This window comes from Myotis myotis, unplaced genomic scaffold (genome assembly GCF_014108235.1).
Source record: "Myotis myotis isolate mMyoMyo1 unplaced genomic scaffold, mMyoMyo1.p scaffold_m19_p_17, whole genome shotgun sequence".
NCBI classification, from domain to species: domain Eukaryota; kingdom Metazoa; phylum Chordata; class Mammalia; order Chiroptera; family Vespertilionidae; genus Myotis; species Myotis myotis.
In genome coordinates, this window is record NW_023416321.1 from 8280774 (window position 1) to 8305058 (window position 24285).

The 24285-nt window shown below is 53.4% G+C and overlaps 2 protein-coding genes across 10 annotated transcripts; one reads left to right on the forward strand and one right to left on the reverse strand.

Moving 5' to 3' along the window:
* Positions 1–4114: 4114 nt before the first annotated feature.
* Positions 4115–9087, reverse strand: LRRC3C (leucine rich repeat containing 3C). Of its 4 annotated transcripts, none has more exons than XM_036342101.1 (3): positions 6665–9087; positions 5746–5997; positions 4115–5149 (listed from the first exon to the last, which is right to left on the reverse strand). In XM_036342101.1, the coding sequence occupies exons 1-3, from the start codon at positions 6718–6720 to the stop codon at positions 4348–4350; spliced, it is 1110 nt and encodes a 369-aa protein (XP_036197994.1). In that variant the 5' UTR covers positions 6721–9087; the 3' UTR covers positions 4115–4347. The 4 variants fall into 4 exon arrangements, with proteins under 4 accessions (XP_036197994.1, XP_036197996.1, XP_036197992.1 ...); XM_036342103.1 differs by having other exon boundaries at positions 6342–9087; XM_036342099.1 differs by adding an exon at positions 5515–5563 and having other exon boundaries at positions 5746–9087.
* A 7567-nt stretch (positions 9088–16654) lies between these two features.
* ORMDL3 (ORMDL sphingolipid biosynthesis regulator 3) lies at positions 16655–23084 on the forward strand. 6 transcript variants are annotated; one of them, XM_036340514.1, is made up of 5 exons: positions 16662–16809; positions 17278–17352; positions 20027–20220; positions 20916–21067; positions 21481–23084. In XM_036340514.1, the coding sequence occupies exons 3-5, from the start codon at positions 20047–20049 to the stop codon at positions 21614–21616; spliced, it is 462 nt and encodes a 153-aa protein (XP_036196407.1). In that variant the 5' UTR covers positions 16662–16809; positions 17278–17352; positions 20027–20046; the 3' UTR covers positions 21617–23084. The 6 variants fall into 6 exon arrangements, with proteins under 6 accessions (XP_036196408.1, XP_036196407.1, XP_036196409.1 ...); XM_036340518.1 differs by having other exon boundaries at positions 16758–16809; positions 20022–20220; XM_036340515.1 differs by lacking the exon at positions 17278–17352 and having other exon boundaries at positions 16655–16809.
* Positions 23085–24285: the final 1201 nt, after the last annotated feature.

Here is a 24285-nt window from a genome sequence, read left to right on the forward strand (position 1 = left end):
ACCCTCCTCACTCCACCGGCTCGACGTGACTGCACCCAGTGAGCCCCGCACAGAGACCCCTTCTGGGGCTTGGGGTCCTGTGCCCTTCCTCACGTTACCCCTCCCCAGGGGATCGAGTCTGCAACCCAGGCTTATGCCCTTGACCAGAATCGAACCCAGGACCCTTCAGTCCGCAAGCCTACGCCCTATCGGCTGCACCAAACTGGCCAAGGCTGCAATGCTTTTTGTAAATACTTTTAATAACGTCCCTGCCTGCTGTCAGGTTGTGGTTTCTCACTGCTGTTATTCTGACTATCTGTAATCTGCTTTTTGCTGCTTCAGATGTATTGCTTCTAACTTGCTGTAGGCAGGAAACCATAGTTCCAAAGTTATTAGAACTCTATGTAAAGTAAAATTTTGAAAAATTGGTAAAATAAATAGGTTCTGAGTAAGTGTTCCTGTGAACAAAGTACATGGGCCTTCGTCGGTGTTTGCTTTCGATGACCTTTCTGGGCTCAGGTGGCCCCTGTGCACAGCTTGTCACCCTGGCTGTCATCCCTGATGCACTAACCTGCAGGTCCCCGAGGATGGGCACCATGACTTTCTCATCTTTGTGTCTGCAGTGCCTGCCACATAGTAGTAACTCATTGTATTTCGAATGAAAGAGTGGACCTGCGGCGGCCTCTCTTTTGGCAGCGTGGACGCCTTGCTCTGCTTTGTTTGCTGCAGTCCTGACTGGGGGCAACGTTCCTCCTAGGAGAGAGTCCCAGAGAGATGAAGTAGACCTGTTTCTAGTTGGAACTCCCCTCAGTCTAATGGGGAGGCACAGTCCCTCCCCGCGGGATAAGCTGCCCGAGTTGCTGCCGGATTGGATGCTGACATCCCTCACCCTGTAGGAGAGCTCAGCGTTGCACCCGCAATGTCTGCGCGTTGAACCCAAGGCAGGAAGGGTGGAGCAGCGGGTGGGGAGGCTTGGCTGCCTGCTCAGCTCCCCGGCACTCGGCTTGCTCTCTGTTCACTTCCTCTTGCGGAGGACGACTTTGTTGGTGCTTTAGTCTCTGTGTCTGGGGCATGTCTGGGTCTCATTAGGTTCAAAGCTCCAAAGAGAAAGAAAGCTGTTTACTCCATTAGCGTGGGAGTTCCCTGAGAGCTAAGTTCAGGTCGCTGCCACTCTGACTTAGGGGCTGGCTCCCTGAGGGCAGTGTCTGCTGCTTTCTCCACTACTTATAGGGCAGGAAGAAGCTGGTGGTGGAAGGGCTGACTGAGGCACTTCTTTCTTTTTTCAAAAATATTTTTTTTTTATTGATTTCACAGAGAGAGAGAGAGAGGGAGAGAGAGGGAGAGGTAGAAACATCAATGATGAGAGAGATTCATTGATCAGCTGCCTCCTGCACACTCCTACTGGGGATCAAGCCCACAACCCAGGCATGTGCCCTTGCATGGAACCGAACCCAGGACCCTTCAGCCCATAGGCCGATGCTCTATTCACTGAACCAAACCAGCTAGGGCAAGGGACTTCTTTCTTCCCACCTTTACACACAGTCTGCTGGCTCCAGGATGCCGCATGGGGAAGACAAGCCAGGATCTGCCTCAGGCCTCCCGGGTTCTTGCTCAGAGCTGGGCCAGGCGTGCGGCTGGGCTCTCTTGGCACCTGACAGCTTGCCCAGTGGGCAAGTACAACCCGCAGGTCAGGGCACTGAGGAAAGGGCTTAGGGGTTCAGTGCCTGTTGTTCCAGGTGGGTGCATCTCTGCGTCTGTGAAGGCCTTGCTCTGTCCAGTCTCCTGTGATGGGGTGAGTTGGAGCTATAGCCTCTGAAGCCCCTCTCCCACCAAGTTCTGACTCAGGGACCCTAAGTGGCTGGGGTGAAGGGGTCTTTCCCTGAGGTGGGAGCCAATGAAGCATCTCTCCTGCCTCCTCTCCAAGTTCCTACTTGCTCTCCCTCCTGCTTTCCTCCCATCCTTGCTCCACGGAGGAGAAGGAATTTGAGCCAGAAGGGACCCAAGGGGGTAACTGGTGGGATGTTTATTATCCAGTGCTCCTGTCCCATCCTGAGCTCACCGCTGAGATTTGGGGGTAAGTGTCAGGGTGGGGGAACTAACGCTCTGCAGACCTTAAAGGTTTGGTCTCTGCTGCTCAGGATGACAGGGCGTCTAGTGAGCCTCTAGGAATGGGCACCAATGGTAGAGGCACAGGGCCCCACCTGTTCCCCACCCTTCCACCTCCACAGATCTATGCAGTCTGTTTCCCAGAACCCAGCGAGACACGGTCCAGCCTGATTCCAGTAGGGGGTGGGTGAGCCGAGTGGGGCAGACTCTGTGAGTGCCAGGGGAGGGACTGATGGAGGGTTTGATAGGGAGGGGCCAGGATTCCAAGGCCCAGGCCAGGGTGTGGCTGGGGTGGACAGTCAAGGCTGTGGCCTGAACCTTCCCACACCCTATTCCTTCCTCCACCCCTGAAGTGGGGAGGCCCGTGTCTCCTGAGAAAAGAGGATGGGTGGGGTGCCCCAGGTTTTCCTGACTTGAATCAAATTGAGGCTTCCTGGATGATGGCAGAGCTCAGCCTTGGGTTGGTGGGCGGAGCCTCAGGGGTGGAGAGAGGAGGAGTGGCGAGGGGGGCTGCAAAGGAGACAAGGGGTTCAGGATGGGTCAGAGGGACCAGGGGAGGGGATGGATTTCTCCTTGAGTGGCCACCCAGTCTGCCCCAGGCTCTGCCCCAAGCTGGGGGAACCCTGGTTCAGTGGGTCTTATCTTCAGTTTCTACTGGGGCTCCTACAAGCTTTCCCAAAGCAGCTGTTTTCTCCTTGGAGGCCGCATGGGCAGATCACTCTGCATGGGGGCAAGGGACAGGGTGTGCTGATCCCTTTGGGCCCCTTGCGAAGCCCGTTTGGTGATAGGATCTCTCATATAGCCCCCTGCTTCAGCCAACTTGGTCTTCACCCTCTTCCCTCCCCACCAGGAATTCTCTCACTAACTTTGAGCACATCTGGTTTCTCCTGCCCCCTGCTCAGACTCCCGCTGAGAGAAAAGAAGATTGCAAGAGGGAGATAGCTTCCTCTCCCTTTGCTTCCTATGCCCCCTCCAGCAGGCTGGAGAGTGCTAACCGATGACCGATGTCCACACATTGCCCTCTTCCCGTCCTCCCTCCAGGCCCCTCCATTCCCCATCCTTCCCGTTTGTCATCTTTAATTCATAGGCCCTGGCATTTCTAGCAGAGAGACTCTAGTGCCAGGAGCTGAGTGTCTAGTGCCAGGTAGGAAGGGAGAAAGGAGTTGGCATCCAACCCAGCAGGAGCACCCACCACCGAAGGGATGGTAGCGGTGATGGTGAAGCTCTCAATACCTCCCCCCTCCTCAATGCTAGGCCATAATCTTCCAGGAGATGAACAATAAGAAAAAGACCACGGGCATTAATAAAAGTGACTTTATTGAGTTGTCTTGGGGTGATGTTCTGGGTGTGGGAAACCTAATCCTCCCCACCCTGCCCCCAGCTCTCCAGTGAGGGACCCATCCCCAGCTCAGATGTAGAGGAGACCACTACACCCCCAAGGGAAAGAGTTCAGGAAACCCTTCAATATATGAAGGAGAGAGCAGAAAGATGGGGAGTCTCTGGAAAAGGAAGCAGGGGGCCCTAAGCCAGGGGTTCCCCAAAAGAGGACCTAGGGAGAGGAGCCTGGGGCCGAGAGAGAGGCAGATGTGACAGGGGAGCTTCTCAGTAGAGGTGAGAGAGAGGAGGAGCCCACGGGTCCTTCTCAATCTGACTGCACCCCAACTTTCTGACCTCACCTCCTGCTTGGTCCCTCCATCTCCTTGCCCTCCTTTGCAATCTCTATTTCAGCTCCAAGGTAGGTCTTGGTGCTGCCCAGACATTCCACGTTGTTTTACATCTTCTTTGCCTCTGTCCAACCCCTTTCAGTAGGGTCCTCCCTCTTCTGCCCAAAGCCCTTAGCTTTCTGGAAGCGTCAGTTCAGACCTTCATACAGTGAAGCCTTTGAGATCAGCTCAGCCAGGCAAGGCTCCCTCCTCCGTGCGCACACAGCTGTCTGCCCCCACCTCCAAGTGGGCACACGTGCCACCTACATTCTCTGTTCTGTCGCCCCCCCCCTGCCCCGCCCCCCCCCCCCCCCCCCCCCGTGCACTCGGGAGCTTTGAGTCTTGCACAATCTGGGCTCAGAGTCGGCACCCAAAACTCCAGGCACCAATAATGGTGTTGGCTGAAAGAGCGATGAGGAGTGTATGAGAGACAGAGGAGGGAGGGGGGTGGAATTTGGGGAATGGGATGGCGCTGCAGAGGAGGCAGAGGGGGTCAGGGGACAAGAGAGAGCCCAGGGGAAAGAGTGTGGGTTGAGGGCCAGGGGAGGGGACCTGGCCATCAGACCATTGTGCTGAGGGTGGAGGAGTCCTCTGAGCGCACCGGCAGCACGGGGGCCCTCTTGAGGGGACGTCGGGTCTCGTCCCGATTCTGCCACACATAGTGGGCCAGGTAAGCCACCACCAGCGCCAGCCAGCCCCCCATGGTGACCAGCAGGGCCACGTCTGTGCTCCGCCGGGCCCCGCCCCGCCCCGCCCCACACAGCTCTTCCTCCCCTGCCAGCAGCAGAAACTCCTGCCCCACGAGGTCTGGTCGGGCTCCAGGGCCACACACGATGCCTGTCCCAGTGCCCGGTGCCAGCCTCACCTGTCTGAGAACCTCCTGGAGGGCACAGTCGCAGCGCCATGGGTTGGCAGACAGGTTCACTTGGATCTGCAGCCCCACAAAGGCCTCCACGGGCACTGAAGCCAGCTGGTTGGCAGAGAGGTCGAGGTGCCGCAGCGTGCCCGCCAGGCCTTGGAAAGCAGCCCCTGAGAGGTGGGCAAGGACATTATGGGACAGATCCAGCTCCTCCAGAACAGGCAGGTGCTGGAAGGCACCAGCTGGCACCGATGCTAGCCGGTTGGCATCCAGGTAGAGCTTGCGGGTGTCGTTGGGAATGCCAGTGGGCACGGCAGTCAGGCCTGCCTGGCTGCAGCGGAATGTCCGCTCACCAGCTTCCTCTGCCATGTAGCAGCCCTGGGGAGGTACCTGGGGGCTGGGCATGGTACCCCCTGTGCCCATCACCAGCAGCAGGGACAGGAGGTAACTGGCTGGTGCGAGCATGGCCGCCGATTGGCATAGTCCTGGAATGGAGTAGGATCTGGGGAAGACAAAGTCCCGTAAAGGAAAGTGAGTCAAGAGAATTCCATTTCCCAGGGCCAGCTCTCTTCCTGGGGGCCCCCTGTGGAGTCTCTTTGAACTGGGGATCTTCCTTTGGGGGTCTCGCAGGCCTGGCAACGTTTTGCTTTCTCTTTGGGGTGTAGGGCTCCTCATTCAGGCCCTTTGGGTAGGAAGTCCCCTGGGCCTGAGACTCTTCTAGAGTCTCTTTGGTTCTGGAGGACTAATCTATGAAGTCTCTTGGGCCAAGGCCCTGTTGTCATTCTGGGTCTGGGGACTTCTAACTTTCTGCTTCTGCCCATGTGTTGATTTTCCTCAGTGGAATAAAGTCTTTTTCCACCAACTTACCTGGTGGCTGCCAGGCGGGCCAGGTAGGCACCAAGAAGGCCAGTTGGCACTAGAGCGAAGGATACAAATAGGACAGGTCAGTCATAGGACTTTAGGGCACCGTGACTAAGGGCCCACCTCAGTGCCCATCTACCCCTTTTCCTGGAGCATCCACCCCTCTGCCTGCTCCAGCTTTGTCTCCTCTACCCCACCCCTTTCTGCCCTGTCCCCTCTCTCCTCTAAGCCTCTTACCTCTGTTGGGGGGAGAGCCTTCTCCTGGGCTGCCCCCCTCCCGGAAGTAGCCTCCCTGCTGCTCCGCTCTGGAGACCCGCTTCCTTCTCCAGAAGTCCTGCTTGCTCATAGCTGCTGGAAGTTGGGGGCTGGGATCCAAGAGTATTGGGTTTCCTGGCATGTGACTCTGGGCCCCAGGTATCAGATACCTGAGCCATGGCCTGGCTAGACGATGCCAAGAGAGGGCAGATCCTGGACCCTGATGAACTCTGCCTGGGGAGACAAGGCGCCATTTCCATTCCCTGCCTCGGGCTCCCCTCCCAAGGCCTGCTGCTGTCATCTTCCATCCCTCCTCTCTCAGCCGGGGAGGAGACCCTTCCGTTGCCCAGAGCCTGGCCCAGCAGAAGTATCCTCGCTTGACCTGTGGGCAGAACTGGGTGGGCTAAATCTCACATCCATTGCCTCCAGCTCCCTGCAACTCCATCCCTCCCCCCACTCTCCGTCTCTGCCCTGCTACTGCACCCTGTAGCAAACTTGTCTCAGCCTTTTCCTTGGAAAACGTGTCTCACCTGAAGGACTTCGTTTTCTGCTCCTCACAGGGTGCCCAGCCCTCTTACCTGGCAAGGAGCACTGTGGTTCAATTTTAGTTTGTTCTCTGCACTGTTGGTAGATGGCCCCTCTGGCAGTTGGAAGGGGTTCTTCAAGGTGCCTGTCAGATACGGTTGTCTACAAGTTTTCCTGCTGATTTTATGTTCTGGATTGGAGCTGACTCCGGTTCCCTCACTTTGCTGAGACACTAGGTTCCAAAGTTGGTACTTTTAACTCTCTGTCATGCCCACGAGCCCAGGAGGGCTGGGACAATATTCCCCAGGGCCTCTTCGTCCCACCCATCATTTGCAGCCCAAGCCACCACATTGTACCACCGTCTCCTGATGCTCACTGGGTAGTGGAAGAGTGGGGTGTCATGGACATCTGCACAGAAGAGGCTGCGGCCATATGCTGTGGAGAACTCCCTGAGAAGGAAAACCTTGCTGGATTTTGTAAGAGACTATGGGTGACCAGGATCGGACACAACGCAGGACCCAGTGCAAAATAAATATGTGGGACCCCCGCCCTAGCCGGTTTGGCTCAGTGGATAGAGCGTCAGTCTGCAGACCAAAAGGTCCCAGATTCGATTCCGGTCAAGGGCACATGCCCGGGATTCGGGCTCGATCCCCAGTACGGGGTGTGCAGGAGGCAGCCGATCCATGATCCTCTCTCATCGTGGATGTTTCAGTCTCTCTCCCTCTCCCTTCCTCTCTGAAATCAATAAAAATATATTTTAAAAAAATGGGGCCCCATGTTGAGAGACTGTTCCATATGTCACAATAGCAACAGCAGATGGCAAAAGCAAGCACAGGGCCCTTCTGAGCACAAGGTGTGGCGCCCTGGGCAACTGCACAGGTCACATGCCCACAAAGCTGGCCCTGTGTAGGTGCCCTTTGACCAAGCCATTCAGAAGCGTAACAGGGGACAGAATCAGATGGAAGGATACCGGATGATGTCATCTCTGGGGATGTACTGAGCACTGACTCATTCTTGTGACATCGACAGGGCATTTCTCACACATTTGTCCAAGGAATCAGGTAAGATACGTTTTCCTACGCTTGGGCAGGAGAAGCGCAACCTTTGTCTGTGGGTTGCTTGTCTGTTGGCCCAGGCGCTGTGCCATTGAATAAATACTTCAGTGTCCATTTCAGAATTCTGGCTGCAGGTGGGAGAGAAAGCCGGTGGGACACTACCCCTCCTATGGCTCTTCTCTGACACTGGGCAGGGTGGTTAGCTCCGGCACCAGAGTTGAGCCTGGCTGCTGATGGAGAGAGCTGCTTCCTTTTCAGACTAAGGCAGCTGCCAGGAAAGGTTGGGACTGGGCTGCCCGGCACAGCAGCTGTAGGAGCAGCGGTCTGTGCACAGAGGCGAGGCCATCGGGAGCATGGATGTGGTTCACGGAGGGCGGCTAATTGCCGTGCTCAGTACGAAGGGGAGACCTAGAGGAAGGAGGAGCCACACCTATGATAGTACACAAGGGTTGACAAGGTTGGAAGAGAAATTCTTCTCTGCCTTGCATTCAGGGAGGATTTCCTGTGAGCCCCATGTTTCAAGCGCTGTGCTTGCTAAAGGATGTGCAGACGCTGTTCCTAAGGTCCCAGATCTGTGGCTGTGGTTAACCCGGCCTGCACATTAGGGTCCCTAGGGAGGGAGCTTTCAAAAATGAGTCCTGCCTGGGCTTCACGTGGACCAATTAAATGAAAGTGTCTGTGAAGGGGCCCGGGCACTGGTATTTTTCAAAAGCTCCCTGGGTGTCTCTAATGTGCAGCCTGAGATGAGAACTGCTGGTCTAAGGAAGACATGGACATGTGGACACCTGTCTCCACAAAAGCCTTACGGTGGTGGCCGTGGAACTGACGTGTGCGCGGAAGCTTTGAAGCTCAGAGAGAATAAATCTCCGTGGCAGAATCTGCTGGCTCTCTACTTGGTATTGTAGGGGAGGCAACACTTTACCTCTGCCCTCTTAGGGCTTTTCAGCCAGGCCTGAGAATTCACCTGACATGAGACAGGTTGACAGGTGAAAAGCATGCATATTTACACACGTTTTCCATGACACGAGAGCCCTCCTAAGACAGTGAAAACCCGAAGAAGTGGACAAACATAAACACTTTTGTCCTAGGTTGGATACAGAGAGGCAATTGTAGAAAAGTAACTAAAATAGAGGAGGCTGGAGGAAGATTAGAGTTATTTTAACAAGGCCTGTTTGTGCAGAGTTCTCTGCGCTTTGACTCCCCATTGAAGAATGTGTCCTTTCTCCCAGGACAGGGAGAGCATCTCTCACATGGCAGTTTCTGTCTCCTGTTTTCTGGAAGAAAATAGATAGGAATGCCCTTCGGGTGTCTGGGTTTTTTAAATTTTTTTAAAAAAATTTTTTTTATGTGCCTTTAGCTCAAAATAATCCTTATGCCTAAGTGGCATATTTTGGGGTGGCCTATTCTGTCACCCTTCAGTACCCATTCCTTACCTCCTCCTTTGATGACATGCACTGATTTGGGGGTAGCAAGGCACTCAGTCTGTCATGAGAGAGCCTGGGCGGTCCTTTCAGTTTATTAGAAATCCCGTTGCCCACTTTCCCCAGTCACCATGGCCGCGGGGGTGGCCCAATTCTGATCAATAATGTCTAAGTGGAACCTGCTCAAGAGGTTTCTGAGACTGTCTTTGATTCACTCATAAAAGAGAATGGGCTGGCCTGGCTGGTGTGGCTCAGTGGTTGAGTGTCGACCTATGAACCAGGAAGTCACAGTTCAATTCCCTGGTCAGGGCACATGCCTCGGTTGCCGGCTTGGTCCCCAGTAGAGGGTGTGTAGGAAGCAGCCAATCAATGATTCTCTCTCATTATTTTTATTTTTATTTTTTTGGTTTTATTTATTTATTTATTTATTTATTTATTTATTTATTTATATTTTTTAAAAATATATTTTATTGATTTTTCACAGAGAAGAAGGGAGAGGGATAGAGAGTTAGAAACATCAATGAGAGAGAAACGTCGATCAGCTGCCTCCTGCACACCCCCCAGTGAGGATGTGCCCGCAACCAAGGTACATGCCCTTGACCGGAATTGAACCTGGGACCCTTGAGTCCGCAGGCCGACGCTCTAGCCACTGAGCCAAACCGGTTCGGCTCCCTCTCATCATTGATGTTTCTATCTCTCTCTCCCTCTCCCTTCCTCTCTGAAATAAATACAAAAAATATATTATTAAAAAAAAAAAAAGAGCGGGGCTGAGCCCTCCCCTTCTCCCCTACAGCTTTCTCCCTGCTTTGGACACGCAGGGTCAACTCTGGCCATCTGTGACCTTGGGGCGATAAAGCAGAAAGGAAAGGCCAGGAGCATCATGGAGATATTGGCCTGGGTATCACTGAACCACTCTACCTCTGGACTCATTAAAAGTAACCCCCTGCTTCAGGGCTTCTCAACTTGGCTGCACATTCGGATATGTGAGGTTTTGAAAAACACTGCTGTCTGGGTCCACCACAGAGATTCTGATCACATTAATTTTGCGTGCTTCTGGGGACGGACTTTTAAAACCTCGCTAGGTGACTAACGGCACTCGGGTCAGACTCATTCCTCTGCTTGGTATTTTCTGCTGCTTTCAGATGGCATCATTCTTATCTGATACGACTAACTTTTCCAGGCCAACAGGGAAGGCTTCACCAGGAGTGACATTTGAGTTGGGTGGTTAAGGTCGAGTTCATCAGCTGGAACATGTGCAAGAGCAAGGGAGCATGAGAAGGCCTGTCTGCTCCTAGACTGTAGAGGGAGGGGTGGGCGTGGTAAAGGCTATGGTTGAACTGGAAGTGGAGCAGGTCCTTGTGGCCTTGTAGACCATGTGAGATTGGAACTTGGTTTAGGAGCTGATGGGTGGGTTTAAAATTAGGTTTGAGCCCTAGCTGGTTTGGCTCGGTGGATGGAGTGTCAGCCTGTGGACTGAAGGGTCCCAGGTTCAATTCCGGTCAAGGGCATGTGCCTGGGTTGTAGGCACATCCCTGGCGGGGAGTGTGCAGGAGGCAGCTGATCAATGTTTCTCTCTCATCGATGTTTCTAGCTCTCTGTCCCACTCCCTTCCTCTCTGTAACAAATCAATAAAATATATATATAAAAAAATTAGGTTTCATATTTGGGTCACTTTGCTGGCTGTGTGGAGAATATATATATATACATATATATATATATATATACATATATATATGTATATATAAAATAATTTAAAAATATTTTTATTGATTTCAGAGAGAAAGGGAGAGAGATAGAAACATCAATGATGAGAATCATTGATTGGCTGAGTTATCAATACATTCCCCACACAGCCTGACTGGCATGGCTCAGTGGTTGAGTGTTGACCTATGAACGAGGAGGTCACGGTTTGATTCCTGTTCAGGGCACATACCTGGGTTGTGGGCTCCATCCCCAGTGGAGGTTGTGCAGGAGGCAGCCGGTCAATGATTCTCTCTCATTGATGTTTCTCTCTCTCTCTCTCTCTCTCTCTCTCTCTATATATATATATATATCTGAAATCAATAAAAATATATTTAACAAAAAAAATCCCAACACCAAAGTGCCCTATACCTGAACTGAGAATGTACTGATGGAAGAAAGACCAGTTATTACAACAGTCCAGGAGGGAGATGCAAGTGCCTGTGTGGAAACCATGGTGTGGGACTGAAGGAGCCATGAACTGGGTGTTCCATTCTTTGCCATGACCTGTGGGGTGCATAGGAAAACTCATGGGCCAGGCTCAAGGCCTCCCGACACTTGTGCCACTGGGTACACCCTTTCCCAAATTCCCTTGGGCCTTTGGTTCTCTGGACCTCACAGCCTCTGAGATCCCTTATGGCCTGATGTCCAATGTGCCTATGATGGTGGGGCAGGGGAGAGGCTGAGACATGGCAGGCCTGGCTCCCAAGTTCAGGGCCCAAGAAAGTGGGCCCCTCAGGTCCCCACCCTGGGTGGGATGAATCACAGCTTCTCCCTTCAAGGGCAATAATTCCATGTCCCAAAGGTGTGACCTTGGAGGAAAGGATTTCAACAGGCCTCCAGGCCCCTGCCTGCCTGATGTAGCCCCAGATCCAGACTGGAGAGAGGGGGATCGTTGAAAGGGAAGGAGGAGGGCTAGCTACTTTACCTAATAGTTAGCCAGGAACACAACTAATGCCAGTGTTCGGGGCAGTTTCCGTACGAGGGGCAGCAAGGGCCTCTGCTATTCTTGTTCCTTGTGTGGAAAATGGCAAAGCATTTACACACCTCATGCTTCCATCCTTGGGTGTACTCTTTCAATTGTTCAATGTACTCCTGGCCCTCTGAGGCATGGGGATGCAGAGGGGAGTAAAATGCTCCCTACACAATGGGGGAAGACAGACTGTGCACAAATACGGCCACCTGATAGCCTCGGGGAGGGTTCTAGCTGATGTGTCAACAGGAGTCCGAGGAGCCCAAAGTAGGAAGCAGTGGACTCTGCCTGGACAGCTGGGGAAGGCTTCACAGAGAAGGTGACAGGTGAGCTAGGCCTTGAGGGATGAGTAGGCGAGACAAGAGCAAGATGGAGCAAGGTGTGTTCTGATAGTGGAGCTCAGTGGAGCTATAGTCTTGGATGTGTGTGTGAGTTACCTCCTCCAGCTAACAGTTACTGAGAATCTGCCATGCGCAGGAAATGCAACTGTGAGTAAGACATGGAGCAAGCACCCTCTCAAGGGAAGTGGATGCCGAATAGATTACTTAAATATAGCACCCGCAGGGCAGGAGAGAAGTCTTTACAAGGCACCTGTGGAAACAAGGAATGACCTTTTGGAAGAAATGCCACTCCCCAGCTGTGTGACCTTGGGCAAAATATTTCAACTCTCTGTACTGCAGTTTTCTCATTTGTAAAGTCGGGATAGTAAAAATACCTACGTCCCAGGGCTGTTTTAAGGTTGCACATGTAAAGCCTTTTGGGCAGTACCTGGAACACAGCAAGTGCTAGTGACATGAGCTGCGATGGCTACGGAAAGGAGTTGGCGTCGGGCAGGGGAAGAAGGGCCGGGTAGTAATGCCATTGGAAGGGCACCAGGGGAATCTTTTCTGAAAGCTACTGTTTTCATAGGTATTGCCCTTTTGCTCTGTACTATTGAGTTTTCTAAACTGTTTTTGCCCCTAAAGGAGAAAATATCAATTACCCACATCAAAGAAAATGCAGACTGAAGGGGTCATTAGGAACATCCCTTCTCTTGGTTCCAGAAGGAGGTTCTGGTTCCCAGGCCTGGGCTCTGGCCCTGGAGGCCCTGTCTGGCTCAGCCCCTTTCCTCTGCAGCCCAAAATAGCCAACCACAGGGCTGGGCGAAGGGAGGAGATGGAGTGCCCACTGGCAATGGTACCATCCCTGCACCTCCCCCATTTCCCACCAGCTCAGTAGCTCTCACTCAGTGCTTATCTGCTTAGCATCATGTCCCCTCTTTTCCCCTCTGCCACCACGTGACTGGGGTGCCCCCACCCAAACAAAAACACAACTGCCAACAAAATAAAGTTTTTTTCTTCCCTGCATTTGCAAGGAAGGCAGGGGGCATAAGGGGAGCAGAAATGCATTAAAGGGGAGTAGGGGGTAGTAAGAGTGGAGGGGTACCATTCTTTCCCCCAGAGGTGTGTGTGTGGGGAAAAGAGTCTGTTTCTTACACCCCACCTCCTCACTTCCCATCACTGCCATCACTCTGGAATGTGTTCCCAGTTTATCTCCCGCCCATGTTTGCTATCTCTGCCCACATGGGTGTATCTATGGCAAGCAGAGGCCATGCCACCCCGCCAGATGGAAACACCCCAAGGCTGGGAAACGCAGCTGCCTCAGCGGTCTGAGGCCCTTGCAGCGGACAAGGGGAGCCCGTGGAGGCAGCTCGCTCTGTTTTCAAAACACAAATACATTTCATAAAAAATTTAAAGCTGACAATCTCACATTACACAAAGTTTGAAACTAGAGAATGAAAAAGATCACCCCAAATCTCTCCATCCTATCAGGAGGTCTGTGCTTATTTTGTTGAATTTCCACAGGCCAGTAAAGTCAATGCTCAAATATCATTTAAATGTGGAATGGGTTAATACGAGGCAACACATACAGAGCACTTACTCTGCGCCAGGGATTGTTCTGGGTGCTTACATTTGCTGACCCATTTCATCTTCACAACAACATGAGGCGGACAATATCATGACTGTCACCATCTCCATTTGGAAATGAGGTAACTGAAGCACAGAGAGGCTCGGTGACCTGCCTAAGGGCACACAGCTGCTAACTATAGGAGCTGGAAGTTGAACTCAGGCAGTCTGGTGCCAGGATCTCACCAAACACTTTATTTTTTAAAATCACAGTTGTTAATGCATGTGCAGGCTTACTAAGACTTCTTATGGTCAATTTCAAACATAAAAAAAGTAGGTTAAATGATATAAGCAATCTCATATCCCCATCATCCAGTTTTTATCAGAATCACCTCATGGCCCATCTTGTTTCTTTTATTCCTCCACATCCCTAGCCCAGAGTATTTTGAAGCAATTTCAGTCATCATATCATTTCATCTACATATATTTTATATATATCTCCAGAGGATAAGGGGAATTTTTTATTTAAAAAATTACCACAATACCATATCATGCCCATGGACACAGACAATAGGATGGTGAAGGCCTGAGGTGGGGGCCGGGTAGAGGGGGGCATAAAGGGGCAAAATGGGAGACATCTATAATACTGTCAACAATAAATTAAAAAGTTTTTAATTCCGTAATATCAATTGGAATAGTCAGTGTTCAAAGTTCCCTGATAATTTAATATTTTTTAAAAATAATGTTAGTTTGCTTAAATCAGGATCCAAATATATTGCTTAATTTATTTTTATCTAAGTCTCTCCCTCTCCTTTTTTTTCTTCCAACTTATTTGTTAAGGGAATTGGGTGTTTTCCCAAGTCTTTCTTTTTCTGGATTTTGCTGACTACAGCCCTGGGGAATGCTCATGCTATTTCCCCCGATCTTTTCATATAACCTAGCATTTTCCCACACTGCCACATCGTTTCCACAGCCACTTACTATATGGCTTCATACTATTCCATCCAATCGATATACTATAGTGTTTTTCTTGGGCATTTAGGTTGCTTTTGGTTTTCCGCTATTATACATAATGCTGGAGGGGTAAGTTCAGTTGGTTAGAGCATTGTCTGGATATGCCAAGGTTGCGGGTTCGATCCCTAGTCAGAGCATATATAAGAATCAACCAATGAATGTATAAATAAGTGGAACAACAAATGTATCTCTCTCTCTCTCCCTTCCTCTTTTTCTTTAAAAATCAATCAATAAAATAAATAATGCTGGAATGAACCTCCTCACATATAGTAAGTACATGGGATGCTACCAGCAGTGCAATGACGATTCTGAGGCCTGAACGATTTTTCAGCCTCTTGGCCCATATTATCAATTGTCTGTCCAAGGGGTTGTGCATTCCAAAGCACCACATGAGAGTGCTGTCACTCATCTTGAACAGTACTTAGGCCTATTCATCACTCAAGGATGTTTGGGGAAGACATGGTAATTATGAGGGCAGAGAACTACAGAAGGAGAAGGATGATGACAGGGACTCAGGCTACATTAAGCAGAAAGTGATGCACAATTTACCACAAACCTAGAGTGAGTCAGAGCTCTATTTATTTCCATTGTGAAAAAAAACGTTGATAATAGGAGTTATTAATAGGGCATGGCACGTCCAGTTATCTTTCCGTTAGACTGTGCATTAGTCAGAACCTTATTTGAGATGTGGGTCCAGTCTAGGTCAGTGAATTTCACTGAGAAAGACCCAGACAGCTCCATCAACTTGATGGAGGTTGGAAGAACCCCAGAGAGAAGTCAAAGTACTCAAGTAGGCTCCACTTTGGGGATAAAAATTATATATGTATATATATCTCTCCTCAATGTTTTGGAGGTTTCTGTGGGAAAAGCAACACTCCGTTGTTTGCGTATGTCTTCAGAAGGCTGACTATAAAGAAAGGGGCCTCCATGAACCAGGAGAAACTTCTGTAGGACACAAGGAAGAACTTTTTCAGTCTCTGGGGTGATTGATTATTTAGCCTTGGGAGGAGTGCTCTTGGGCCACTGACCCTGGAAATACTTGAGAAGCTGCCTGTTGTCCTGCTCCGAGTGACTCAGCTAGCCACCTGCTCAGTGCCCACTAGGTGCTCCCGGGGCCCCACTCCAGGTTTGTGACATCTGTTTCCTGGCAGCCCTCTGGAGAGGGGTGGGTGAGGTCTGAAAGGACTACTCCCCAGACGGCCTGGGCCAGCCTTCTCCTTCTGTCCCCTCACATTCACCTCAGTGTGTGTTCATAGCCAGTCAGGCTGGCATGTCATGACGTCACCTGATCCTGCTATTCCAGCCTGCCATTACAGTGGACTTAGAAAGAAGCTGGGCAGGGCTAGTGGAAATGACTCAAATGAGGCCCTCTGGGTGACTCAGGAGACCTCAAGAGCCATTTAGTTCAGCCTCCTACAGAAATAGCTTTCTACAATGCAACAGATGCTTTACATACGTTCTTTTGAATTTGCACAACCTTGGAGGGAGGGTTTCACAAGTGTGGAGTTAGAGACAAGACAAGTTATCTGCTAGAAAGGGGTGCCTGCTAAGTCTACACGGCAGTAAAAGCTGTGCCCTTGCAAGCAGAAGTGAACACCGCGGGCCAGAGAGGTGGAGCCTCCCACCCAAAGCCACACGTGCCAACCTGGGACTGGAATTAAGGGCCCTAACTATTCTTCAAGGAATCTTCCCAAGACAGGCATCCTCTTCTGACGTGTAATGTGGGAGGTCAAGGATGTGGCCTGGCCTGAGCCACCTGTAACTGAGTAGCCAGGCTCTGGACAAATGCTGCCCACAGGCCGCGTTCTCTGCTCTCCAAACTCTCATTCTAAGCCCGCTTCCAGGAAGGCCGAGCAGGACAAAGGGCTGGGCTAGTCCGATTCTGGAGGAGCCACTCTGGGGCCAGGGTGGAGGCAGCGAGGTGTTATTGAAAAAACTCTGACCTGAGATCAAATTCTGGGCTCTGGTCCGGGTTGGGACCCAGCAGGGACCTATGGCAAGTCACTTAAAACTCCGAATTTCCTCATCTGCAAAATGGGGGATGTGTAAACTGCACTTGACGCGGGCGCGGACGCAAAAGCAGTTATTATGCCCCAAAGCAATACCATCTCATCTTTGTATCACGTCCTATGGCAACGTCCGAGGGGCCCAGCGAGGCCTCGCCTGGAGAAGGTGGACGCCGGGAGAGGGACTACAAGTCCCAGGTGGCGTCGGGAGGGCCGGTACTAGGGCAGGGGAAGAAACTACAACTCCCAGGAGGCATCGGGCAGGTCGGCGCTGGGCGGTGACGCCGCGAGGGCCGGCGCGGGGCGCTGATTCGGCCGAAGGGCCAGCGGGGTGGCTACCGCCGCGGGTTGTTACTAAAGCAGCGGCCCCCGCCCCCGGGCACCTCTCGCGGGCCCTCGAGGGCCCTGGACCCCCGGCTCCGCACGGTGAGTCCGAACGGGCGGCCTGCGGGTGGCCGAACCGGGAGGCTCCTGGCGCTAGAGGTGGGGCGGGAAAGGAGGTGGGAGCTGCAGGGGAGGCGCCCCGAGCTGGAGGGGACCGGGGCCGGGTGAGCGGAGGTGGGGGCGTGCATCAGCCCTAGGGATACCCAAAGGCGAAAGTGGGGGCGGGGGCCGGGGCCGGGGGTGGAGCGTGGGGAGGAGCGCTCGAGCTCCGGCTCGGGGTGAGGGGCCCGGAGCGGCTGGGCTTCGGGGATGAAGGTTTGGCCGCTTCCAGGGCTGGGTGGACGCGCGGAGGTGGGGGTGAGGCTCCGGACCCGGCCAGGCTCCGAGTGCGAGGTCCCAGGCCGGGGAGCGGAGCGGGAGGTCCCCCGTTCGGTTTGAGGTCCCACTCAGAAAACCCAAACAATAGTGAGGACCCCGCCTCTGTGCTTCACCGTGTCCCCGGGGTAGCAGGGGTTCGCCCTAGGATTCGCCTTCTTTCCGTTTCCACCGCCCTCCGCAGTCCGGGAAGCAGGCCCGAGCTACGAGGTAAGCAAGCCCTGTGGGGAGGGGTGGCAGAATGAACATGGCATTGTGGCGTGCTGCCAGGGACTCCCCGTCGGGGTCCATTTGCGGGCTTAGACGTTTTGTGCTCCTCCCCCAGAAGGGAAAAGGTTCGTTGCTTAAAGGGCTGCCCCACTTGAGGGAGAGAATGGGAATGGCTCACCTGGCAGCTGCCCTGGGACGCGCTGTGGTCTTGGCTTAGGTGTTTGACAGACACGCCGGGCAGGCATATTTGTGTGTGGAGTCAGGGGGAGGGGAGGGAAGTAGTCGGAAAGAGCTACCAGCAAGAAAGTAGTTAACAGGACGGAGTTGCTGGAGGCTCTGGTTTGAGGCAGGTTATGAAACCACTTCAGGGGCAGGCACAGGCGGCCACCTGCCAGCTCTGGCCTCGGAACTTTTCAGCCTCCGCTGCTGTAGACTTGCTTTACCTCTGCCAGCTTCTTCTCCCCGCCTCTCTCCTCCTGGGCTGGGGGCAACTGGTTATTTTACAAACGGAAGTGAAATGTACCCTTAGTCACACACAAGGCTCAAGAGCGCTTCCTGGCTGCCAATCGCTTTCTTAGTTTATTGATCTGGGCTGTCTTTTTTGGAGGTTGTGGATCTCCTGGGATTCCTGCTCTCAGGGCACATAGTGTTCAGGTTCAGGAAGAAGCTTTCCAGAGTGTCCGTTAGGCCCTGAGTGCAGGCCCCTCCTAAACTCATCAGGCTTCATGGGATGCCCGGTTTCAGCCAGAAAAGGCGTGTAGAATGATCTGGGCTTCAGTAAGACACTTGGCACTCCTGGACAAAATACCAGAGAGGGCTAGGGGTCTCTACTTCCACACCTTGGAGGTCTAGGTGAGGGCGTAGTGGTAGACTTGGGAACTGTTTCTCTCTCCTTAGTCAGTGGTAAGCCCTTCAGAGCCCTCACTTCCTAGCCAGCCCCAATCTCTCTCTACCTACCCCCCAAGGTGGAGGCTTTGGCATGGTTGGTTCCCAGGAGCTGTGTTAGGGTAACTGAAGCCCAAGCCCCTGGGAAGGTAAACAACTGAGCCAGTCCAGGTTTTCTAGTTCCCTGGGCTTCTGTTGGGCCCAATTAGCCAGCCTAATGCTGAGGTGATGGGCCCCAGGAGCATCCATCTTCTAGGGTGCACCCTGGGTCATCTCACGTATGTTTGCATATTGGAGAAGTGTGTTGTGTGTCACATTTCCCCTGAGGTCTCTAAACTGTGAGCTGTCTGAGAAGAGGAAACTTGTTCCCTTTATCCTGGAACTGAGGAACCGATCCTTGAGAATTCTGGCGACTATACAGGCTTGGCCGTGATCCAGTCAGAGATGATTGCAACTGAGTCTGAGGGGGTTCGTTGCAGCAGGGTTAGGACGTGGCCTTCTGGGCACTTCTAGGATGCCCCCACCTGGGACCCCTTTCTGTGCCCCCAGGAAAGATGGGGCTGTAACCATGGTGATGACCTTAGGGTCTTTATCAGGCAGGACCTTCCCTCAGCTCAGGAGGTGAGCCAGTACAAAGGCACCGTCTGTTCCCACCTCCTGCTGGTCACAGGGCCCTCTGGGATCTGGGGACAGCGGAGCTCTGGACAAGGGACTGCTCATTCCCTTCCTTACCTTCATCTAGGAATGCAACCAAGTTGCATTGTTACCTGGACACCAAGGGCAGTCCTCCTGGTTCCTCGTGCTGCATGCTTCTGCCATCAGAGCTGGGCAAGGAGTTGCCTGGTGCTGCTAACACCTGAATAGGTGTTGGGAACGGAAGCTGAAATGAGGATGGGTGGGGTGAGAGGAGAGGGGGCAGGAGAGAGGCCGCAGGTATGATTTTGTGACATTGGGAGGGGTATGTTGATGTGGGTTCCAGCTACTGTGGGGCTGGAGATGTTGGCTGTGTTCTCTGTCCTCGCCTCTCTGGTGGGGAAAAGGGCCCTGGTGGTTTGGCAGCAGAGGGGGTGGCATCACGAGGGTTAGCCTGAGTTGCTGCCAAATGGAGAAAACATCTGATTGGGTTGTTTTGTGTCACCAAGAAGGAGGCTTCCAGGTCTGGGCAAAGGTTGTCCCTAGTCTGTCGTTTTCTCCTTTTTCCTCTCCCACCCTCTTTTTATCCTGTCAGTCCTCCTGGGTCTGGATTGTAGACCCAGTACTGGAGAATTAGGGGAGATGGGTAGAAGCAATGACCCCTCTCCCCCAAATATTTCATCCAGTGATCTCCTTGCAGGCCCTGCCTCTTTTTATTCCATCTGATGAGGAAGGTGGGAAAGCGGTAGATGTCCCATATCAGCCCTCAGTGAGAGCCCAGCGGGGTTTATGCCGAATGACTCTTAGGGCACAGGCGTTGTGGGAAGAGGGCCCTGGTGAGAATGCCCTGGAGGATGAGACTGGGGGAGGGCAGTGGTTTCTTTGCTCCGGGACTGGGTGCTCCCTGACCTGTCCACCCAGGCAGTCTGCCTGGAAGGGGACTGACTGTCCTGATGGATGATGGATGGGCTTATCCCGTCCCAGCATCTGGGAAATGTATTGAGTTAAGTGCACGTGGACTTTCTCTGGCCTCCTTGTTTATGAGTCAAAACAGTAGAACTGCCTGGAATTCTTGGGGAGAGCAGATTTGGAGGGTGTGAGGGGGCAGAGAAAGTGGTGCGACCTGTCTCACCTGTGCTGCTTGTTTGCAGAGCAGCGGCAGGAGGGGGCAGCAGGATGAACGTGGGCACGGCACACAGCGAGGTGAACCCTAACACACGGGTGATGAACAGCCGCGGCATCTGGCTCTCCTACGTGCTGGCCATCGGCCTTCTCCACGTCGTGCTGCTCAGCATCCCCTTCGTGAGCGTCCCTGTCGTCTGGACCCTCACCAACCTCATCCACAACATGGTGAGGGCCTGCCTGCTGCCCACCCTGACCGTGTGAGCTGCTCTTTGGCGGGACTGAGGAGTACAAGGGGCCCCCAGACCTGGGCCAGAAGTCAGGGTGACATCTGATAACATCTGTCACCACAGTCCAGACCAAGCTCTCATCTCTGACCCACTCCCCCGTCTGGGTTCCAGCCCTGTGCACTCCAGCAGGAGGACTAAAATCTGCAGATTTGTCCCATCTCCAGGATGGGATAGCTTGTGGATCTGGAAGACGGGCCATCGAGAGCTGAACTGCAGGTCCCAAAGAGTCCCCGAGACCCAGGTGCCCAGCCTGGAGCAGAAATGCCCCTTTCCCAAATTAGGATCTCACACCATCTTGCCTCTTGCCTCTCTCTGCTCCCTCGCCACCTGCCTGCTACCTTTTACTCTTTTTGTGGCAAGGCAGGGGCCTAGTTCCTTCCCATCAGCTTGTCCCCTCCCTGCTGGCACAGGGAGCTACCCCCTTCCATGTGTCTCCTCATGTCAGGCCTGCCCTCTCACCCTTATTCTCCTGATAGACTCCCAGCTGCTTCATCCTGACTTCCAGCCCACATGCCCCTGCCCACCAGAGGGAGGCTCGGGTCACCCAGAGCCCACTTCTGTGACTAGGGTGGAGGAGCTGAGCTGGACGCCCTTTTGCTTTTTGTGTCCTCTAATGAAAGCCCCTCCCTCCAGGGCATGTACATCTTTCTACACACGGTGAAGGGGACGCCCTTCGAGACCCCGGACCAGGGCAAGGCAAGATTGCTAACCCACTGGGAGCAGATGGACTACGGGGTTCAGTTCACAGCGTCTCGGAAGTTCTTGACCATCACACCCATTGTGCTGTGAGTGCCCTGGGTAGAGGAGGATGCTAGTAGGCAGGCCAAGGCCCTGGGGGACCCTGGGGCCCCACCAGGTCTAAACCCCTCCCCGGTTTGACTCTTAGCATAAGAATGAGGAAGGTAAGTCAGAGCATCCCTGGCCATATGCTGGGCTCAGGCCTTGTGCCTCCCTGACCCTTTTTTCAATTGAGGTTTCCTTCCTGCCAGTGAGGTAGGCCCACAGGCCTGGGGTAAAGCGAGGGGACTGATTTGGGAGGGGTGTCTTTATTTGGGGAGATCTTGCCATCTTACTTCTGTCCTGGGGGCCTTTCCCATAACACTGAGCTGTCAGGAATTTGCCTCTCCCCACCCAGGGAGTGAGGGAGGAAGGGGTCCTCCAAGCAAAGTCTTATACTCTCCTTAACCTTTTCCACCAGGTACTTTCTCACCAGCTTCTATACCAAGTACGACCAGATCCATTTCATCCTGAACACTGTGTCTTTGATGAGCGTGCTCATCCCCAAGCTGCCCCAGCTCCATGGAGTCCGGATTTTTGGAATCAATAAGTACTGAGGACACAGCCTCTTTCCCTGTCCAGATGGCAGGAGCGGAGTAGAGCCTGTGCTGTGTTGCTGAAGACAGAGGAGCCTCTGGATACGGCCAGAGATGGGGGTTGAGCCTCTGGGCCCTAATTTCCCCCCCTCACTTCCCCCAGTAGCTGACTTGAAGTAGCTTGTAGCGGGGTTGGGGTGGGACCTCCCCCCCACCCCCTTTTCATCCCCCGGACTCTGACCCTTCTGATTTTTAAAAAATATTTTTCTTTTGCCTTTTGGATAGAGACTCCGAGGGGGTGGTCATGGCATGAGCTGGGCTCCAGGCTGAGCACAGACCTGTGAGCTTGGGAACAAGAGACCAGGGAAACCCCCTGCTCACTTGCTCATTCTCAGACCGCTGAAGCACTTTAACCCCCATGAGGGTACGGTACAGCTTCTAGATTGTTTCACTTTAGTTCTCAAGTTTTTAGGATGATTCGCAGTGTGTGCTTGTATTTATGAAAGCCAGTGGGTGATGGTACCTAATCCCTCTGGTCGAGTGCATCTAATCAAAGCCTCATGCTTTTGTCAGCTCCCCTGCAACCCACCCTGGGTAGTGGGTGGGAGTGGGGAGGGTAAGGAGAGAGATGGTGGGGCTGGGCAGGGACAGCCTGGTCCCAGAGGTGAGGGGGCCAGGGCTGCTGCCATCCTGCCCTGGTGGAGGCGGGGCGGGGTAGGAGAAGGGGTAGGCATGGTGAGTTGAGATTCAGAAAAAGGGGGTCACTTAGCAGCAGGGATTGGTGGGAGGGAAGGAGGGAGGGGACAGAAGCTAGACAACGCCATTTGGGAAGTGGTCAGAGGGGGTAATAGGAAGGGTGACTGCTGTGGGTTTGAAGCTCCTGGGTTGGTGTGATGGGGTGGACATGGGTGTAAGAGGCTTATAAGTTGTTATACGCACAGGTCTGGTTTGACACTGCCCTCTGCAGTATTGTAAGGGGCGCGGGGAAATGGACAGACATGATGAATGGTGCGGTCCTTCACCTCACAGCCTCTCTGTGTAGACGTGCGCTGGGGCAGGGCCTCTCGTGTGACATGCACATGTGGGGCTATCGAGGCCACCCCGGAGGGGTCAGTGGGCTGCAGAGTCCTGCCTGGGCCCTGCTGGTGCAGGGCAGGGAAGGAGCGAGGAGTGGCAGGCGCTGTCTCCTCACCCTGAGGGGAAGAGAGGTGGGCAGGAGCCTGAGCGTGGCTGGGAGGAGCCGCCTTCTCCCTCCCCAATCTCACTAGGGTCTGTGTTACTTTTGAAAAGGTGTGGGCGCCCGTTCCCCCTCCCAGGGCCCTGAGGGACGAGGGGAGGTCATTGGCTCTGTTTCCTGCCTCTTGGTCCCCCACCCCATGTATCATAGGGACTTTCACCTCAAAATCTTTCTAAGCAAAGTGTGAATAGGATTTTTACTCCCTTTGTACAGTATTCTGAGAAACACAAATAAAGGACAATGTGTTCCTGAGTCTGGCCTCTGCTTCCTAGAGGGCCCTGGGGGAAGGGGCAGGGGAGTGGGAGCCTCGGTTGGGCCGTCTGCCTGGATGGTGGAAGGGCCCTGGGACCCCTGCTTTCCCTGTGGTCGGTCCCCAGCAGAGCAAGGAGTTGTGAGGGAACAAAGCAGCCACAGGCGGAGCGCAGAACTCTCTTCTGTGACTTTGCCTGGCTGTTCGAACCTCGGGACAGAACTTCCACCTCCGGACTCCACAGGCTGGGCCGGCAGAGAGATGGCTTACGCCATGGCCAGGGAGGAGGTCAGTCCAGCAGTGGCTTCAGGAATGAAGTCAGAGTCCGAGGGGTGCCCCATCTTTTCCTCTGAATGCCTCCCCCGTTCTGACTCTCCCCCGAGTCCTCCCTCTCTGGGAGGGCTGCACCTCCTCCTGGCCTTTGTGTCTTAGAGGATCTTCATGCTTCTTTCCCCCCACGGGTAAGCATGAGTGGGAGGGGCAGAGGTAACCCCCAGGACTTCTAGTTAGGCTCACGTGGCCAGAGAGGGAGTCCTTTAGCAGGGAACTTATCTCTGAATTCTTATCTCCAAGGTTCCTAGCTTTTCAGTTTATTCTGAGCAGCAACTGTCTGCTATTCCCAGGACAGGTACAAAGTCCTGGGCGGAAGGGAGGAGCTGCTCCCGGCAGCCTGGGCTCCTCTCTGGCCCTGGTCCAGCATCACAGTCCGTGGGGTGGGTGTCAGGAAGAGTACATCACCTCTGCTGCCCCAGAGTGAGGCTCACACAGCACTGGGAGGAGAAATGCAGCCACTTGGGCTCAGTCCTAGAGGTGGGGCGCCCTGGGAGCTTCCGTGGACCCTCAAGAGTGCAGTCAGGTGAGAGCTTGGGACGCATCAGCAATGATTTGGTTCAAATCCCAGCTCTGCTGCTTACTGGCTTTATGGCCTTGTCAAGTTACTTCTCTGGGCTTCAGATTCTTCCTCTGCTGTATAAAGATAATACTTCTTGCCCTAGCTGGTTTGGCTCAGTGGATAGAACACTGGCCTGCGGACCAAAGGGTCCTGGGTTCGATTTCGATCAAGGGCATGCACGTACCTTGGTTGCAAGCTCCTCCCTGGCCTGGGTCCTGGTCGGGGCACATGCAGGAGGCAACCAATCGATGTGTTTCTCTCACACAGTGTTTCTCTCTGTCTTTACCTCTCTCTTCCACTTTCTCTAAAAA

Coding starts and splice junctions, on each gene's coding strand:
- LRRC3C (XM_036342099.1), bottom strand. CDS start 6,064: ATGACAGCAGCAGGCCTTGGGAGGGGAGCCCGAGGCAGGGAATGGAAA. Junction 5,564..5,745: donor AGGCTCTCCCCCCAACAGAG/GTAAGAGGCTTA, acceptor CCTTCGCTCTAG/TGCCAACTGGCCTTCTTGGT. Junction 5,150..5,514: donor GCCCGCCTGGCAGCCACCAG/GTAAGTTGGTGG, acceptor TGTCTTCCCCAG/ATCCTACTCCATTCCAGGAC.
- ORMDL3 (XM_036340515.1), top strand. CDS start 20,047: ATGAACGTGGGCACGGCACACAGCGAGGTGAACCCTAACACACGGGTG. Junction 20,221..20,915: donor CCAACCTCATCCACAACATG/GTGAGGGCCTGC, acceptor CCCTCCCTCCAG/GGCATGTACATCTTTCTACA. Junction 21,068..21,480: donor ACCATCACACCCATTGTGCT/GTGAGTGCCCTG, acceptor CTTTTCCACCAG/GTACTTTCTCACCAGCTTCT.